Raw genomic sequence first — 19,277 nt, 5'->3', positions numbered from 1 at the left:
CAATGGCCTTAAGTTTCATGGTATCTTCTAATATATGGTACATACCTTGTTGGTTTCTTGTCATGTTAGGACGATAAAAACAAAACCAGATGCAATGATCTCTCAAGTATATAGCATAGGCCACGACTATGCTCACTGATTTGCTGATATTGTTTATGCTACACTACAGAATTGTGATTCAAATTTTATGCAGAAACATATTGAAAATCATCCGCTGGCCACATAAAATATTTGTGAATAAAACACGGTATGCACAGCATTGTCCAATGCAGGTGTCCTGTATTGACCTAATTTTGAGCACTGAATTGATTACTGATTGGGTTTCAATCAACCAAACAGAGACTAATAACATGTGTTTGTGAATAGATTAGTGATTATTTTATTTAGGTTGACTAATCTTATGATCATTATATGAATTCTTGGGTATTATTTTAAGGCAGATGAGCTAGGAGGAATCTTGCTTAAGGGAGTGGACATGGCCCTCTAAGTAATCACTTTAACTACATGGAGCTCAATACAACTAGAGGAGAAAGAAGTGATTAGTCCCCAAATGAATCTGGCATGTGACAAAGGTTACTTCCACAGAGGACTTGTGTCCTTTTCCTCTTATGAAACAGCCAAAAGCAGGGGAATTGAGGTCAAGTGGACATCAAGTTTAGAGCCATCCACTGGAAAACAACCCCTGGTAACCAGATCCAACGATGGAGATAGAGTCGGGTGAGGTCAAAAGAAGGTCATACCTTGTACCACCTGAGGGGACCAAAATCCCACTAAGCCCACCCTTAAAATAGATTAAGTTAACTATAATATTTTGGTTACATGGAAGCAATTGTAAGAGTAGACTCCACTCACAAACTTAAAAATTCATATTAGCCATGATTGTCTTCACATGGATGCCAACCCCAAATGCTTCCTTTCTTTAATGTTTGTAAGGTACTCACTTCATATAAACTAATCCAAATTGGGGTTTTTTTGGGGTAGCCCACATCAGCAATGCTCAAACCCAGGTGGGTAGAAAGGGGGGAAGCGGAGAGGCTGGACTTCAATTTGTGGGGTACCCCCTTTTTTGCAGGCTAAAGCCAGCCAAGAGACACCAGCCAAATTGGTCTCCACATGGGGTCTGCACTCAAGATCACTAGTCCTACCATTCATAATATATATACATCTCCTCTTTCTCTCTTATTAAACAATTCTTGTCTCAAGTTCTTGTAATTAATGCAGTAAAAACATGCCTATCATCTAAGCCTCAAGACTAAAGAAAAGTGTTGTCTTCTGGTCTACATTCACAGCAGTAAAAGCATAGCTTCTTTGTGGATTGATAGGGGAATCTGCAGCATGTCCCCTTTGAAACCGTGGGGTGGAAGAAGATGGACTTGTCCGGGGACCAGCCTCGCCGATACATCATTTGGACTCAAGAGAAATACAGTAAGTTATATTTTAATACCTTTTTGACTCGTATTTTTTTTCAAGTTTTTCTTAACTTTTATGCTCTATATGACTGATTCTCTTTCTGGGAATCCTTTCTACTGTGAATTTTTTCATCTCCATGACTTAATGTCTATTAAGAATTGACATTAACTCTTCAGAGGGAGCAGGGGTCATTTTTAAGATCCCTCACACCACAGATGTTACCAAAATAAACCAGTGTCAAGCCATAAAGCTATGTATAATTAATGCTCTCTACCGCTTAATTATTCCCAGGGACAGACCAACATACACAAACCCCAACTGTGATTGGCTTGCCCTTTCTCTTGTCCATGTTCTCCATCCAAAAAAGAAGGCTAATAAAGGGTTTAAAACTAAGTGTAGGATGCTTATCCACACCATTAAAAGTTAATTATTAAAGAAACTATACTGATGTGGACTCAGACAAACTCATACTGCATTTCCCAAATGTCATGTGTTCACACCAAGACAAAGTTAGCTACATACACTGCATTATTTTATGACTTAAGGGTCACAATTATCACTTAAATTACCGGTATTTTTTGTCCTAAACCAGGCCAGATTACAAGTATAAACAAAGATAGTGCACATTGTTTTCAGCCAGGCACCTTGTGTATGGACTAATAGAGGCCAAAAATCCTTCCGGATTCTCTGAGTACCTGATTTTCGTTTGACTGAAACTGACCCATCTTCATAAACCAAACTCCATACTCCTATATAGAGTCTGCAGTATGAATCCAGGAGTCTTTGAACCAGTTGTGTCCCGTTCTATTAGCAACTAGGCATTTAGCAGTGGCAGAGTCATATCTGATACTCAAGATTCTTGATTTGATGTATGGGAAGAAGGCCTTAGAACAACTGCGGAGGGCATATATTGAAAAAACAAAGCAAAAAACAATGGGGGAGAAGAGCATATAGCATGTTGTTGGGCGAATGTGGAAGGCATCTTTGTATAGAGGGACAAAGTGTTGCTTAATCTGTAAAAAGATGCAAAGTTGGAATAGAAACCGTGCTTTGAATAAACTAGAACTGGGGTTCAAACAAATCCCTTCTCCTTTTAATTGTTCTTCCTTCAAGGAGAAAGAAAAGATAACGATAAAGGTCGGTTTGACAACTGTTTTTATAATTTTTTTTATTAGAAAATAATTTTTTTTAAACTTCAACTAAAAATAATTTTTCAAGAATTTGTTTTGAAAATATAATAATTTTTTTTTGTTATGAAGCGTTAAGCCAGGTACACGACATTATACATAAATGTACATGTCTTGGTAGAAAATAGACCGATTAGATTTTTTTAATAGAAATTTGTTTGAATTATATCAAATTGAACATTAATTTATCCTTTGAGCATGATTTTCTCAAAAAAATTTCAGGACCTTAGTCCATGAAAATGACTAAGAGATGTGGAATCTCCTTTAGGTTTAGTGTCAACTAATCATCCTAAGACTTAAATAAAAAAAGTGGCTTGCCTTAAGCATCTTCAACAATAATTGGTTTCATTATGAAAAGCTATGCCAACTAACAATAATTCTACTTTTCACAATCACTTGGTCAGCTAATTAATGTGATATTTGATCAATTCCATGTAAACATGATAATGATTATTGACCTCTTTTTTTTTTTTTTATTTATTTATTTATTTATATTTTTAATTTTTGTTTTTTTTAAGTTAAATTTTAATATTAAATATTTCGTTTGAATAAAAAGGTAAACAATTATAATTTTTCTCTAAATTTAAGTTGAATTGAATTTAAATTTGAGGTAAATTCAACTTTGAATGGGAGTGGGAGTGGGAGTGGGTTACCATAAAGCATCAATTATTATGATTAATTCCCAAAAAGAAAAAAAAAAGGGTACAAATGATGTGAGAAGATTGATTTCTATTGATATAAATATAGGTGGTTGTCTTAATGCTTGTACTATTCCCACAAAAATTGACTTAGGGGGTGGAGCTTTGTCCACATATTAGTTAATTATTTGAATAAATTTTGGATTAATATATATTAGGGGAAAAAAAAATTTTCACATTCATCCAAAAATCCAAAATTAGGAGATAATTCAAAGACAGACGTGAATACTATTTGTTTGAAAATTTTGAAGAAAAAAATGAGAAAAAAATTTAATAAATTATTTTTATATGTTTATTTAATTTTAATTAATTTGAATCATATTATATTTTGTTTTTATAGTAAATTAAATATGAAAAAAATTAATCATGTGATGGGATATGGTTTTTTTTTTATAGGAAAAATATGAAAATATAAAATAATTATTATATTTGGGTTGAGTCATTATTATGTGTAATTAATTTTGAATTTTTGAATAAAAGTAGAAAGAAATGAGATTTTCATGTTAAAAAAAAAAGACATAAATAAATAAATGGAATTATGATATAACCCTTCTTTATATCTTGATAATTATCTCATTTGTTACTATTTTTGTTTGATATTTGCTCCATCTATTCGGGCTAAGATGGACGGTTCAGATTTAATTATAAATATTATTTAAAGTTTGTTGTGTTAGCAAGATGACATCATTCTTTAATATTTAAATTCCACAAAAAATAGATGATTCCGGTAAAAAATTTTACTTGCCAAATGAGGAATCACCAATCACGAGAAGACATGTGTCATGACAAATTGTCAGTCCATGAAAAGTGGGCGGAGTATCAGAAGAAACGACGCCGTTTTGGTGCTGACAGTCCACGTGGACCTCAACTGAAGCAGGTCAGCCTAACCACGTGGAACCATCACATGGGGGGCTGCTGACGTGTGCGGATGAGGACCACCGAACCCCCCAACCCCATTGTCTCAGCAACTAACGTTAAAAATATCGAGATCCCAAGGCTCCCACGTGGCAACTGGGCCCCACTAATCAATGGCACGCTTGTAATTATCTCCGACACAGAGGACAAACATTTGCCACAAAATCACAAAATTAAAAAAATAAAGAAATAAATTCTGCCGGGTTTGCTCGAGCCAACCCTGCTGCCTGCTGCGAAGCAGACAAGGAAAGAGACGGCAACTAACGGTGACGGCAATCGCTAACGGTTCTCGTTACACGCCTCCCTATGCGCCGTCTGTCATTAAAAAGCCGCCGCCGTGATCAGACGGCAGAGCAGTCGTCAGTTAGCTTTTCCGTTAAGCGTGCCGTCAGAGAAACTGTGGTCCGCGGTTAAATCATAACCATGGTTAACTCACTTCGGTTAGTGTTATAGAAGAGGAAGGAAGGAGAAGAAGAACACACCCCACAGAGAAACGAGAGAGAAAGTGTTCCAAGCCTAACGGCCATTTTCAGAGAAGCAGAATCGGCTTCTGAGTTTCGGTTTCGGATTTCGAAACGCCGCGTTTTGGTGGAGTGGAGCGGTTGGGAGTTGTTTTCGTAATGAGGTGAATTTGGAGAAGGAGAGGGCGCAGAAGAGGTGTTTGAGGTTTTGGATTTGATGGTTGGACTTTGGTTCTAATGGCGAATCCTGAAGGTTGAAATCGGATTGGGAATTGATTCTTTGAAGAGCGTTGTGGAATGTTGCTGGTAATTTGATTTGAGGTTGTGTGATGATGGTAGGTTTCGGAGGAGAGGGAGATGATCTGTATGCAGAGCTCTGGAAGGCGTGTGCGGGCCCACTCGTTGACGTTCCTCGGCGGGGAGAGAGGGTGTTCTATTTTCCGCAAGGACACGTGGAGCAAGTGAGTGTAATTTTCCTTCACTTTCCCGGGAAAATTTTTTTTCATGCCTTTTTCTTTTGTTGATGGAAGTTTGGCCTTTTTCGTTGCTTGTAGTTGGAGGCGTCGACGAATCAGGAGTTGAGTCAACGGATTCCGCTGTTTAATCTTCCTTCGAAGATCCTTTGTCGCGTTATTCACATTCAACTCCGGGTATGCTTGCTTCTGATTATTTTTTCCTTTTCTGGTTCGGCTCGGTTGCTGAGAAAACTCAGGAAGGGAAACGAAAATACTAGTGTTGGATCTTGTGGTTTTTTCCCCTGTTGTTTTGTTTTCCAAATATGGGAAACTCGGGGCGGCTGGACCAATTAGTCGTATTAGGTTGATTTTAGAACTGCCTTGATTGCTTATAAAGGCAATTTTTGGGTTTCAAATTTTTCCCCTGAAAAGGGTCAATATAAGTTTCAAAGGCTGACCAACAGTTTCCTCAGATTCGTGGTATTTGAAGTGTTTTCTTTTCCTACATTTTCTCATTGACCAAGCGGAGGATTGATTATATTGTCAAAATGGTTGATTTAGGCAATAATTTTTGCTGATTTCCCTTAATTGTAGGCTGAACAAGAAACAGATGAGGTTTATGCGCAAATTACTTTACTGCCAGAACCAGATGTAAGGGCCAATTGATTTATTTTCAAATGTCAACATCCTTCTTTATTCAATCTAAAGCATTTTTTTTCATGATTATTACGTTACAAGGACTGTGTTTAAATTTCTGTAGCAAGCTGAGCCTAGAAGTCCTGATCCGTGTACTCCGGAGCCTCCAAGACCCACGGTGCACTCATTTTGCAAGGTTCTAACTGCCTCTGATACTAGCACTCATGGTGGTTTTTCTGTTCTCCGAAAACATGCTAATGAATGCCTTCCTCAACTGGTAATATTTTCTCTATGGACCGTATTTCTGTTGGCTTTTTCTTTGGGATATCAATATATAGATATTCCCCAAGATTGATATCGCCACGCGGTTTACTGGTTTTATTTCTTCAGGACATGAACCAGGCAACCCCAACGCAGGAATTGGTTGCTAAGGATCTTCATGGCTATGAGTGGAGATTTAAGCATATTTTCAGAGGTAGTTTATTTTAATCTATTTTTGTTTTAGTGTTGTTCAATAATGAAAGATATAGTTTGAGAAATCAAGGTTGTTTGCTTCATGAGATCCTTGTATCGTGAAATGGACTAAATGAACAGGTCAACCTCGGAGGCATTTACTTACAACAGGATGGAGTACATTTGTTACTTCTAAGAGATTAGTTGCAGGGGATTCCTTTGTATTCTTGAGGTATTTCTTGTTTTGCTTCTTGTCTCGAGCATTTATTTTTCTGGCTTAAATCTAATTTATATAGATTTGGTAACCTTGAGGGGGGACAATGGAGAATTACGGGTTGGAGTTAGGCGGCTTGCCCGTCAACAGAGCACGATGCCTACGTCTGTGATCTCTAGCCAGAGCATGCACCTGGGAGTGCTTGCAACTGCATCTCATGCTGTTGCAACCCAGACCCTCTTCATTGTATATTATAAACCAAGGTATGATATATGCTATATGGTTTGATGGGTTGAACTAGAAGATGATGTTTGAACCGAATAGTTCCCACTAAATATTTTTGTTTATTTTTTATTTTATCTTTTCCCATAAAAATACCAGGACAAGTCAATTCATCATAGGCTTGAACAAATATTTAGAAGCTGTTAGCAATGGGTTTGCTGTTGGTATGCGATTCAAGATGAGATTTGAAGGCGAGGATTCTCCTGAGAGAAGGTAAAAGAATGCATAAGCATGGCTACTTCAGGTTTTTTGTTGCATAGGGTTTCTTAATAATACAAGTTCTTGATCAGGTTTTCGGGCACAATAGTTGGCGGAGAAGATTTTTCTCCAGAGTGGAAAGATTCTGAATGGAGATCATTGAAGGTTAATTTCTCTTGGATGTTTTGATTTCCTTTCCTTGTTTGTTATGTTAGATTTTTGATATAAATTGCTCTTTTCCGTTGTCTAGGTTCAATGGGATGAACCTGCTTCCATTCCTAGACCTGAGAAGGTTTCTCCATGGGAGATAGAACATTATGTTTCTTCAGTGCCACAAAGTCTAGCTCCACCAGGAGTTCTAAAGAACAAAAGACCACGATCTAATGAAAGCCCAGTTCCTGGTCAGGGAAAATTTCTTCACAGGTTTTGCTTTGGTAATTAGTTTTGTTCTTAACATCCTGACTTTTCTCCTTCTCATCTGGATTATAGAAACAGGATCTGCAGCTGCATCAGCTGTCTGGCATCTTGGATTGACTCAGTCTCATGATTTAACTCAAATGAGTAGCACTGCTGAAGGAAAAAGAAGTGAAAACCATGTTATGTGGCATCACAAGCAGGCAGATATTGGTGGTCCACTCATAAATAGCAATACCGCCTGTGTATCAAGGACTCAGACCGAGGGTAGCTGGCTATCCTCTTCCCACGTGAGTGCTTCTCAGCATCAGTTTCAGGATGCAACAGAAGATAGTAAAAGTGTGTCTGCTTGGCCTGCTCTATCAGGCTATTCAACGCTGCACTCATCCAAGCCCATTAGCGATACGATCATTGACCCAAATGGAAATGGGAAGAAAGCCGAGACGGCTACAAGTTGCCGGCTGTTTGGCTTTGAGCTGATGAATCACTCAAGCTCACCTCCTGTGGGGAAGGCACATGCCCATTCAATCAGTGTTTCGAGCGGCACTGCTGAAGGAAATGGTCGGCAAAGTATTCTGTCAGCCTCTGATTCAGACCAAAAGTCTGACCTGTCAAAGGCTTCCAAAGAGCAGAAGCAAGGACAGTCACATGTCTCCCCTAAAGAGATTCAGAGCAAGCAGAATTGCTATTCAAATACAAGAAGTCGAACCAAGGTACTTGAGCAAAACCCTATCTCTTGAATGATAAATTTATTATATGGCCCTCGTGAAAGTTACTAATATAAAAATTTGTGGGGTTGGTCTGGAAAAATATGCCATGAAGGTCCAAATGCAGGGTATTGCTGTTGGACGGGCTGTGGACTTGACTGCATTGGAAGGGTATGATGAGCTTATTGATGAACTGGAGGAGATGTTTGAAATTAAGGGAGAGCTTCGGCCACGGTATAAATGGGAAATTGTCTTCACAGATGATGAAGGGGATATGATGCTTGTGGGCGATGATCCATGGCCGTAAGCATCCTCTTTCCCATCTGAAATTAACGTCACCACCAAAGACAACCCTGGTTTCCCTCTAATGCTCTGTTGCTAATTTAATTGTTTTGCAGGGAATTCTGTAACATGGTGAGAAGAATTTTCATTTGCTCAAGCCAAGACGTGAAGAAGATGAGCCCAGGAAGCAAACTTCCCATCTCCTCCATAGAAGGTGAAGGGACTACCATAAGCTTAGACTCAACCGAAAATTAGATGGCAAAAATTTTTCCTCCATTTCCTTTTGGTGGTTGTTTGGGATGTTCGAGAATGATGTTTGAAGTTGAAAAGCAGAGGATGGCTAATTGGCCGCCCAATTTTTAGAGCTTACCACTTAAAAGCAAGACTCAGAAAAACGTTAACTGGGTAGGTGTGCAAGATTGGAAGGTTGCAATGGGCTAGTGGAAGAAAAGAAAGAAAGTTGAGTTAGGTTTAGAATCTGTAAAATATTAATTGTATTTCTGGAGGGGAAGCATGCCTTTGTTTCATGTTGCTTTGTAAATATATATTTGTGTTTTTTTGCCAGCTTCGCTTTTAACCAAGGCTACCTAAGAGTCACTTTCTGGTGTGTACTCTCTCTTATCTAGTCCCTTTTAACTTTTTGAACTTCTGCAGACCTTTTCTGTGTGGGTCTCTTCTTCAGGTGCGTTCCAATCACCTTTCAAAGGCACCTTATCCTTGAGCCATTAAAAGCTCTCTTTTTCCGGGAACCCTGGCCCTTGGCCCGGGTCTAGGATCAAGTCAAAGCCAAAGTATCGTATATGTTACTTTGCCAAAGTTAAGCTACTTGATGTTCCATAAACGTCGGTTTTGGATAGCTACCAAAAGTCCAAATGTCCAAAACCCAACCCAAATCGAACTCGGTTGACACAACCCAGGCTTTACTCAATGTTTACTCAAATAAATGACTTCATTATGTTTTTGGTGACGTGTCATGGGTTTTGGAAGACAAGTATAAATAAAAAAGAAAGTAAAAATATAAAATTTAAGGCCAATCATTTTTTTATATTATTTCTAATTCTTTTCACTTATTTAACCCTTTTATATAAAAATTAAATAATTTAAAAATATATAATTTTTTAATAAATTTAGTTATGTTTGACTTTCTTTCTTATTTCTTATTATAAAATAAAGCATAAAATATTTTAACAATTTTTTTTTTCTTTTCCTTGGTAATTATGCCTTGCTTTTTTGCCGGTGCCATATAAGAAAATAATTTTTTTCTAATGTTTCTTCCCATTTCCTTAGCACTCTCCAACAATGGAATATTGTTTTAGGATTTTGATATTAAAAAAAAAAAACCCTTGATAGTACTTGTATTTTAAGCAAAAAAGTTTGGGTGTTAAAGCTTTGGTTAAATATATTTAGTTTTTATTGGTTTGAAATTTTATCAAATATATGACCTGTTCTCGTTTATTATTTTCACTCGTCTTCCCTTTAATTCAAATTAAGGGAAGTAAATAAAGAATTTCTAAACTAGTGAAAGTTAGTTGTATTTAACTAAAAACTTAATGGAGGTAAGCGAAATTAATCCAAAAAGTTTGATAGTGTTTTTAATAACAAGTTATTCCACAAAAGAGGGTATTTTTGGTGAAAGTCCAAATATCCATGGTGAAATTTAGGTTGATGAATGAAGGTACAAATAAATGAGATTAAATAACAAAGATATAAAAACATAAGTAAATGAGATTATAAATAATGAGACTTAAAAATATATACCTAAGTTCAGTGATTTTTTGTAAACGTTCTGATAGTTTTTTATGCTTTGTTTAAGAAATGTTTTTGAAAATAATTTTGAAAATAGTTTTTGAGAATAATTTTAATTTTAATTTTATAAAATATTATAAAACAAAAGTTTGTTAGGGAATTTGAAATAATTTTAGTATGTTTTTTATGCTTTTAAAATAATTTTTATATATAATGTCTTATTTTTAATTATTTTTTACATTTGTATAATTATCTTTTTTAAAACGATTTTAAAAAAATAAATGAAAATAATTAAAAGTTATTTTTGAAAAATATCATATTTTTTTATTTTTAAGGACAAAAAAGATTCTCAAAAGTGTTTCTCTCTCTCTTTTTTTTCAAGAGAAAAGAAAAACTAATTTTGAAAACAATAAGCAAACAGGTGTAACATTTTTTTCAGCTTCTTAGTGAGAAGAAGACTTAAAAATGACAAAACGCAGGAAGTCAGAAACAGAGCAGCGATGGTTGTGAAGAAAGAATGATGAGAGAGGCGGCCATTAAACTGAGGTACCCATCATTTGAAAGTGCCACAGCATGGCAGACTGGCCCAAGGGCCAAGATATAAGTCTTAAAACAGCAACCCATCAAGGATTTCCCGCGAACCAGGCATCCTTATGTCTGGTCCCCCAACAAATTACACCACTGCACAGATGACAGATCCCCCTCTTTAGGGCATTCACTTCCTGCTCTCACCTCTTATACATCAGTATATCTCACCCACGGCTCCCTCCTTTTAATCTGGCAGCTGGACATGGACCCCTCACTGCAACTCCTTAGGGATGTTGGGTCTTGGATATAATTGCTAATTAATTCATCGAATATGCTAACCTACCCAAACAATCCTTTCCAACTTTCGAGTATCACCGATGAATATTTACGATGAAATTTAGATCGTTGGATGATGATACACTCTGTCATGATATCCGTACATGTATTCACGACTCTTAAGGGACTGATGGTATTTTTCAACATCTACTTAAAAATAAGAATAATTTTGATTTTTTGAAAATTTGTATCTTGAATGACATTTGAAGAAAATTATGAGTTTCCCCTTTTGTGGATAAGTTTGTAGGATTTTAAACTAACACGACTCCAAACTCGTAATGAATGTCCTTAAAAGTGTCGGTTTATAGGTCATGTAGGTATTGTGTCAAAGTTAAGGTATTATACTATTTAGGTCAATCTAAACATGATACGAATAATAATTGTGTAAAAAATATAAGCTTAAATACTATTTAATTATTAAACATGTAATATGTTGTTTAACCTATTTAACCTATTAAATAATTATGCCTTTTTATTTAAGAATAAAATTGATTTAGGTCTTATATAAGTTTATATGATTAATATTTCATTAATTACATATATTTATGACTTAGTTGACCAATTTATTTAAAAAATAAATTTATTTGAGTCTGATTAAATAGTTTAAGGTTATAACTAGGTAAATTAGCGGATTATTAGATAATCTAATTTAGGTCAAATTGGTGTTATACAAATTGACCAAAAAACTATTTATTTATTAAACGGGTTATATAAGTCGACATAAATTTGACCTAAACTTAATTATACTTAATCCAAACTTGTAAAGAACATGTTGGATTCGCGTCGTATTAATGGATTATGTCAAACTTTGTCATCCTTGATGAAGAATGGCTCACTACTATGTTGATTTTGACCATTGTAACCATGATTGGGCTAACCGTTTTGCTCTTGATGGGCTGAGCCGGTCCGTACCGACAATAGGAGCCAAGCCCATCCAAATTTGAGTCGGGCCCTCCAATGATCTACCACCCATCATGCGCACAGTTAGGGATCATCGTCAGTTCTTCTCAAACTGATAGTGATGTGCAAAACGGTAGTATCCAAGAAAATAGAAGAAAGGTCGAGATCCCTTTGGCGTCTATATGGGCACGGATGGTGATTGATAGGTCATATAGTAGACACCCAGATATAAGGGGTGCAGTAGAAACCCTTCAAAATTCAAATTGGACTAGTTGGGTTGCCTTGATGTAGAGCCCTTTGTCCTAAGTTATGGGTCGCCAATCAATGTAACGGTCCTTTATGGTAGACTATAATTGAATCGACTTGTCTTGTGTGTGTAGGTATGAGATTCCATGGTGTGTCGTGTAGGTATGAGATTCATTTTATTAATGTATTGATAATTAAACTATAATAAGTTTGGTGCCTTGTTTGAATTGATTTTTTGAAAGTGGAATGGTTCGAACCTTGATGTTGATGAGGGCCAGGGGTGGTGTATGTCCGCCGGCTCGGATTTGTTTTTTATATTTGATTTCATTATGAAAATTATGAAAGAAAATATAATATAATTAAAATTAATTTAAAATTGATAAAATTTTAAATTATTTAATTTATATATATAATAAAAGCTGTACCGATCAAACTGATGAATCCGAGGAGATTCTACGTATTGAATCAAGAAAAGAAACGAAGGGTCAAATTGAGACCAGTGGCTCCCTCATCATCACTAGCAGTATCGGTCCAATTCATTAGCATATATTTACCAACTTTGAGCTTTCAAACTTAAATTTAACTTTAAAAAATAGTTTTGATCAGTTTGAGTTTAGCAAGGAAACTTGTACCCGTTCGAAAGTATTTACATAATATATATATATATATTAAAAAATATTTAAAAATCACTTATAATGGTTTCTAAAAATATATTTGATAATTAATATTTTATGAAACCGTTTGATAGTGATTTTATGAAGCGCTTTTAGTTTAAAAAATATTTTTGAAAAAAAAATTTAAATATTTGGTAAAATTTAGAAAACATTTTTTAAAAATTTGAAAAATTACTTATTTGTTTGACGGTGATTTTAAGAAGCATTTTTAGAATGCGTTTAACAGTAATTTTATGAAGTGTTTATAACATTTTTAACATTTGAAATTTTTTACCTTTTAAATATTAAAAATATTAAAAACAGTTCCTAAAATTACTACCAAATACACTTTTAGCCTAATTAGTGTTTAACAAAATTTTAAAAACACTTTTAAAAATATAAAAAATCGCTTTTAATATTTAAAAAATCATTTTTAATGTTTTAGGGAGAAATACTTGATAGGTAAGAGTTACTTTGGTAACTATTTTTGAAAATAGTTATGAAAAATAGTTTTTTCGAATAATTTACTATTATGTGATGTTTTATAAAACAAAAATTTATTTGGAAACCTAAAATGTTTTATAATGTTTATTTATTTATTTTTAAATATATTTTAAAAATAATTTTTATATGTAGTATTTTATTTTCATAATTTTTACTTATAGTATTTTATTTTTAATTATTTTACATGTTTATATAATTAAATTTTAGAAAAACTCTTAAAAAAAGTGAAAACAGTACAAAATAACTAAAATATGCTATTTGAAAACACCCTATCTTGTATTACTAAGAACAAAAAAAAAAAAAAAAAAAAAAGACTTTTTATTGCCAAACATGTTTTCTTGATTTTTTTTTTCTCTGTTTTGGAGAATAAAAAACTGTTCACGAAAATAGTTATCAAAGATATTCTGACTCTCCTAAAAACAATTTTAAAGTAAACACCTCTATTAAAAACATTTAGAATAAAAACACACTTAAATGCATTCTTATTAAAAAATCACTTATAAGAATTTTTGGAAGAAATAGTTGATAAGTGATTCTCTTAAAAATAATATTAAAAATGTTTTCAATATAAACACTCTTAAATGCATTCTTATTGAAAAATCACTTGTAAGATTTCTTCAAGAAACAGTTGATACATGATTCTTTTAAAAATACTTTGATTAAAAATACTGAAATTACACTTTAAAAATATTTATAAAAAAATATTTTTCTTTAAACTTTCAAACACAATTTCTCAATGTGATCAGAGTCCACAAACTCGTGTTATTGACCATCTGGTCCATCTCTAACAGTATAAATAGTAAATACTCCCACTGTGAACTCTACTTACAAAGAGCCACAGAGAAAATGAAGGGTTCAACTGAGACCACCACCAGCCATGGCCATCCTCCCCTTCACACCGTAAAGGTCCTCCGGAGAACTCCTCTCAACCGAGTCTTCGCCGCCGTTTACTTGGCTGCAATCTTAGCTCTATTCTACCACCATGCACTCACACTCCTCAGCTCCACCTCCATCTCCTCCTTCCTTATCTGCATCTCCTTTCTCATCGCTGACATCGTTCTCGCCTTCATGTGGTCCACCACCCAGTCCTTCCGCATGCGTCCAGTCCGGCGCCGTGAGTTCCCGGAAAACCTCAAACTAGTCCTCGATAACCCCGGTGAGTTTCCGCGTTTGGACGTCTTCATATGCACTGCGGATCCCTACAAGGAGCCACCACTTGGAGTGGTGAACACCGCCCTTTCAGTGATGGCCTATGAGTATCCGACCGAAAAGATATCAGTTTATGTCTCTGATGATGGAGGGTCTGAGCTCACTCTCTTTGCTTTCATGGAGGCCGCCAAGTTTGCAGCCCACTGGTTGCCCTTTTGTAGGAAGAAGAAGATAGAAGAGAGGTGCCCCGAAGCTTATTTCAGATCCAATTACGCTTCCTGCTCTGAAACTGAGAATATTAAGGTACAACTTCTTCAGCTCCCAAACCCAGCTAGGGATTTAGTTCTTTTGATATTTAGGGTTCTAGATCCATTTTTAGAAAATTTCTAAGTTGGATTTTATCATTTAAATTTTCTTTAATTTGTTAGCAAAACATGGATTTTCTGATTCATTATGATCAAAAGATATTAGTTTGGTTTCGTAAAATATTTGTATAATAATACTATTCATTAATCCATATGTTTTATAGATACCCATGTGTGTGGAATTCAAAGTTTGGCATAAAGTAATAAAAAAAAATGATATAAACATCAAACTTTGGTTTAAAAAATTAATCAATGTATGTCTCACAAATCTGTCCATACTTTGTATTAAAAATAATGAAGTGCATTATTATAACGCATTATCACCAATCTTCTAGCTCAATAATGGATAGTATATACACATGGAACGACCATTCTTTTTTTTTTGGAGATTGAGGACTGGCAACAGTCAGTCAAATCTCACCTACCTCATAATGGGACAAAAGGCTGAGTTCTATATCAATAGAATCTCAAAATATCTAACACTTTACCGTATATATATTTGAGAAAACTATATATTAAATCCTAACTATAGAAGCCATGATCCTCGTAATCTTGTTATAGTAAGATTGTTGATGCAAATATGATGACATGTCAAGTAATTTTTTTAAAATTTTATATAAAATTATATTTTATGTGCTTTTTATGATATGATAAGGTGTTTTTGACTAAGTGGGTATGTGTAGAAGGTTCGTCGTAGCCTCATATCGAGGGGTGTATTTCTAATTTTAGATCTCATACTATTTCTCTTTGTTTTTGTCCAATAATTGATGTGAGGGTTTGTATGTCATTTCCTTTGTCTACCTATCAATAATGAATGTTTCTTAATTGCAATAAGTGTCTGAACGTGGAATTTTGGCTGTTCTTGAACCCTAGTCAATACATGGATAATTACTTTCCCTCCGGTCCTACGATCATCAGAAAGTTGAAATTAAGGGATGCTACATCATGCTGTTTTGGCTGTTTCTATCACAACCCACTTCCCAAAAATTAAGTTAATATCATCCAAAATTTAAGCTAACATCATCCAAATTTGTAAATTTACGTAGATAAATACCAGATAATTTTGTTTTGAAAAATTAGAAACTCTAATAGATTAGATAATGGAGCCAACTTTCTAACATTAAAATGCGTTTTCGATTATGTTACAGATGAAATACGAGGTCATGAAACAGAGGATAGAGACAACCATGGAGCAAGGCAAAGTTGGTTATGAGTGGGTCACTAGCGAAGAAGAGCGTGAAGCTTTAAGTAAATGGACCGATAAATTTACACGGCAAGATCATCCTACAGTAATCCAGGTTCACCATTTTGATCCATTAATCTTCTTTGATTAGCCTAATACCATCTAGAAATATATATACATATGTATATATATTAATCAAGATGGTGTTACTCTTATGATAGGTTCTATTAGAAAGTGGCCAAGACCAAGACAGGTCTGGCCGTATGATGCCAAACCTCATCTATGTGTCCAGGCAGAAAAGTAGGGCTTCACCCCACCAGTTTAAGGCTGGTGCCCTGAACACCCTGGTAAGATTCTAGTTAATTTTCATGAAAGCTCTTTATTTATTTATTTTTTATTTAAATGAAAGGAAAAAGGTGATTGACCATATGTTTTATTATTATTATTATTATTATTTTTACATATTAAAGCTCCGGGTATCAGCTATAATGACCAATGCGCCAATAGTCCTGACCCTGGACTGCGACATGTACTCGAACAACCCAGTGACCCTGCAACATGTGCTATGTTACCTGTCCGATCCGGACATGGACTCGAAATTAGGGTACATCCAGTTTCCTCAGCGTTTTCATGGGCTCAACAAGAATGATATCTATGCTTCTGAGTTTAAACCTTTGTTTGTAACCAATCCGGCCGGGATGGACGGACTGGCCGGCTCTAATTACGTCGGAACCGGGTGCTTTTTCCGTCGCCGGGTTTTCTTTGGAGCTCATTCATCTATGGTATCTCCAGAGATTCCTGAACTGAGCCCTGGCCATGTTGTTGACAAGCCCATCAGGTCCCAAGAAGTTCTAGCATTGGCGCACCATGTAGCAGGCTGCAATTATGAGAACGAGAGCAATTGGGGTTCCAAGGTAAAACACAAAATGGTATAATAAAATAATATGTACTTTTATATGATGTAGCAAACGATAATTGCGGGAGGGTTTGAAAATTTGCAGGTGGGGTTCAGATATGGGTCACTAGTGGAGGACTATTACACTGGTTATCGTCTGCAGTGTGAGGGATGGAGATCCAGATTCTGCCAGCCTGATAGAGAAGCGTTTCTGGGCGATATACCGATAAGCCTTAATGACGTGCTGAGCCAAAATAAACGATGGTCCATCGGCCTCCTTGAGGTGGCCTTTTCGAAGTATAGTCCTGTAACTTTCGGCACCATGGCCACGGGTCCTCTCCTGGCGCTTTCTTATGCCCATTATGCATTTTGGCCCATTTGGTCTGTCCCCATCACCATATATGGCTTTCTCCCTCAACTTGCCCTTCTCATTAATCTTCCTATATTCCCCAAGGTACACGGCATATACATATGCACTTATCATGCATCTACAAGTTGCTTATTATTCATCAATATCAATCGAAAATGAACTTGATAGTAACGCAATTGTATGTCAATTTGTAGGTATCTGACCCATGGTTCATCTTGTACGCATTTCTTTTCCTTGGTGCCTATACACAAGACTTCATAGACTTTGTATTAGCTGGTGGGACAGTCCAAAGGTGGTGGAATGAGCAGAGAATGTGGCTGATAAGGGGAGTAACATCCTACTTATTCGGGTTGGTTGAGTTTTCATTCAAGTGCTTAGGGTTTTCTACATTAGGGTTCAATCTGACCAGCAAGGTAGTCGACGATGAGCAAGGGAAGAGGTACGAGCAAGGCACCTTTGAGTTTGGCGTGGCCTCGCCCATGTTTGTGCCACTAACAATGGTGGCCATGGTCAGCTTGTTTTCGTTCCTCCGAGGGATTATTGAAATTTCCAGAGGTAGAAGAAGTATGGAAGAGTGGTTCATAGAGATGTTCATTGCTGGTTTTGTGGTGGTGAATTGCTGGCCAATTTATGAGGCCATGGTCATGAGGAAGGATAAAGGGAGAATTCATACCAAAACTACAATTATTTCCGCAGTTTTGGTCTATGCTCTTTACACTGCAGCTTCTTTTACCCTGAAAATTTGATAGTAGTTTTTACTTAGCAGAAATAAGTGAAGAACAAAAATAATAGCATATGCATGTAATCTTATTGGGTATGTTTTATTATGTGATTTCTCCTTAGATGTTATGTTTGTTGAATTGTATTGTGTGTACAAATATTTTTATTGAAAGTTAATTTCCGTAGGTCATTGAAATAAATTGAGGAGGACCCACAACTGGACATATCCTATTTTTGCTAGTACATGGAATTGGGCCTAGTTTTAGGATGATATGCATATAGCAAACAGATTCAAGGGACAAGGTTAGGGAGTTCAGATGGATAAATTCCTAAATCATGTTAAGCTTCTGTTTAGGATAGTTTTTAACCTCTATTTTTAGAAATAGAAGTAATTATTTTTATTATGCAATTGTTTGAATTTTTGCTTTTACGATTGTTTTAGTTTTATTAAAAATAACATTAAGCTTTGTATTTTTAAAAATTTGATCAAATAAAATTTGCTTTTAACATTGTGGTTCACTGAGAAACACTAGAGGGTTTTTATTTTTTCATATACTAGATTAGAGTAATAACTTAGACGTGTTGGTTGGGCTAGGTTAATGGCTAATCCAAATATATACAACTTAAATTAAGAATTAATCAATTTAACTTTAACTCAATTTGATTTCTAACTTGAGGTATTTGATCTAAACCAAACCTAACTTTATTTTTCAGAGCTTGGGTTGAATTTGGGTTGGTACAGTTTAACTCAAGTTAGTTGGGTTGCATAATTCAAAATCCCTTCATATTTTTTTTTCTTTTTAAAAACTTCTTTTATATACTTTTTTATATCAGAGTTTAAAAAGTATATATGATAAAATTTCAACACAACAATAAAAAGTAAATGTGATCAATTTATATATCTTTCAAAATAATTAAACTTTATATGATATAATATATTGGAAGTTTTTTTTTTTTTTTTAAATCTAAAAGAAAATGAATATTTTTATATTAAAAATATACATTATAAAAATATTAAATTGGATTTAGGTTAGACTCGACGATATGAAACTTGGTCTAACCTTAACCAAATTGAACTTGGATCCAAAAAAACAATTTTAAGTTAGATCTAGGTTGTGTTGGTCAACATCATCTAAATTGCACCCCTTCTAATAGATAGAGAAAGAATAGGTAACATAAACTGATTTTATCCAAAAATCTTGGTCGCCCTCTTCACAACGTTTTCTGTGTTATTTTGTCTTCTTGTACTTATTAGATCATCCATTGTATTTTAGTCATCACTGCTCCGCTCCGATTACAATCTTGATTTGATGTTCATTTATAACAGGACGTTATTCATAATAGTAGCATTTATTTGTAGGAAAAATAAT

General features: G+C 35.0%; 2 protein-coding genes across 2 annotated transcripts; both read left to right on the top strand.

Annotated features, from left to right (window-relative positions):
• Positions 1-4,681: 4,681 nt before the first annotated feature.
• LOC117932989 (auxin response factor 9) lies at positions 4,682-8,923 on the top strand. The gene is made up of 14 exons (XM_034854337.1): positions 4,682-4,924; positions 5,011-5,132; positions 5,226-5,321; positions 5,721-5,777; positions 5,887-6,039; positions 6,153-6,237; positions 6,357-6,447; positions 6,528-6,692; positions 6,811-6,924; positions 7,002-7,074; positions 7,160-7,310; positions 7,399-8,036; positions 8,146-8,333; positions 8,429-8,923. The coding sequence occupies exons 1-14, from the start codon at positions 4,909-4,911 to the stop codon at positions 8,565-8,567; spliced, it is 2,088 nt and encodes a 695-aa protein (XP_034710228.1). The 5' UTR covers positions 4,682-4,908; the 3' UTR covers positions 8,568-8,923.
• Positions 8,924-14,045: 5,122 nt separating this feature from the next.
• LOC117934160 (cellulose synthase-like protein G3) lies at positions 14,046-18,107 on the top strand. Its single transcript, XM_034855799.1, has 6 exons — positions 14,046-14,677; positions 15,888-16,037; positions 16,144-16,269; positions 16,393-16,836; positions 16,924-17,271; positions 17,382-18,107. The coding sequence occupies exons 1-6, from the start codon at positions 14,072-14,074 to the stop codon at positions 17,931-17,933; spliced, it is 2,226 nt and encodes a 741-aa protein (XP_034711690.1). The 5' UTR covers positions 14,046-14,071; the 3' UTR covers positions 17,934-18,107.
• Positions 18,108-19,277: the final 1,170 nt, after the last annotated feature.

The sequence above is a fragment of the Vitis riparia genome, chromosome 2, assembly GCF_004353265.1.
Source record: "Vitis riparia cultivar Riparia Gloire de Montpellier isolate 1030 chromosome 2, EGFV_Vit.rip_1.0, whole genome shotgun sequence".
NCBI classification, from domain to species: domain Eukaryota; kingdom Viridiplantae; phylum Streptophyta; class Magnoliopsida; order Vitales; family Vitaceae; genus Vitis; species Vitis riparia.
The sequence above is the reverse complement of the archived record's forward strand: the minus strand, read 5'-3'. Positions and strand labels throughout refer to the sequence as shown.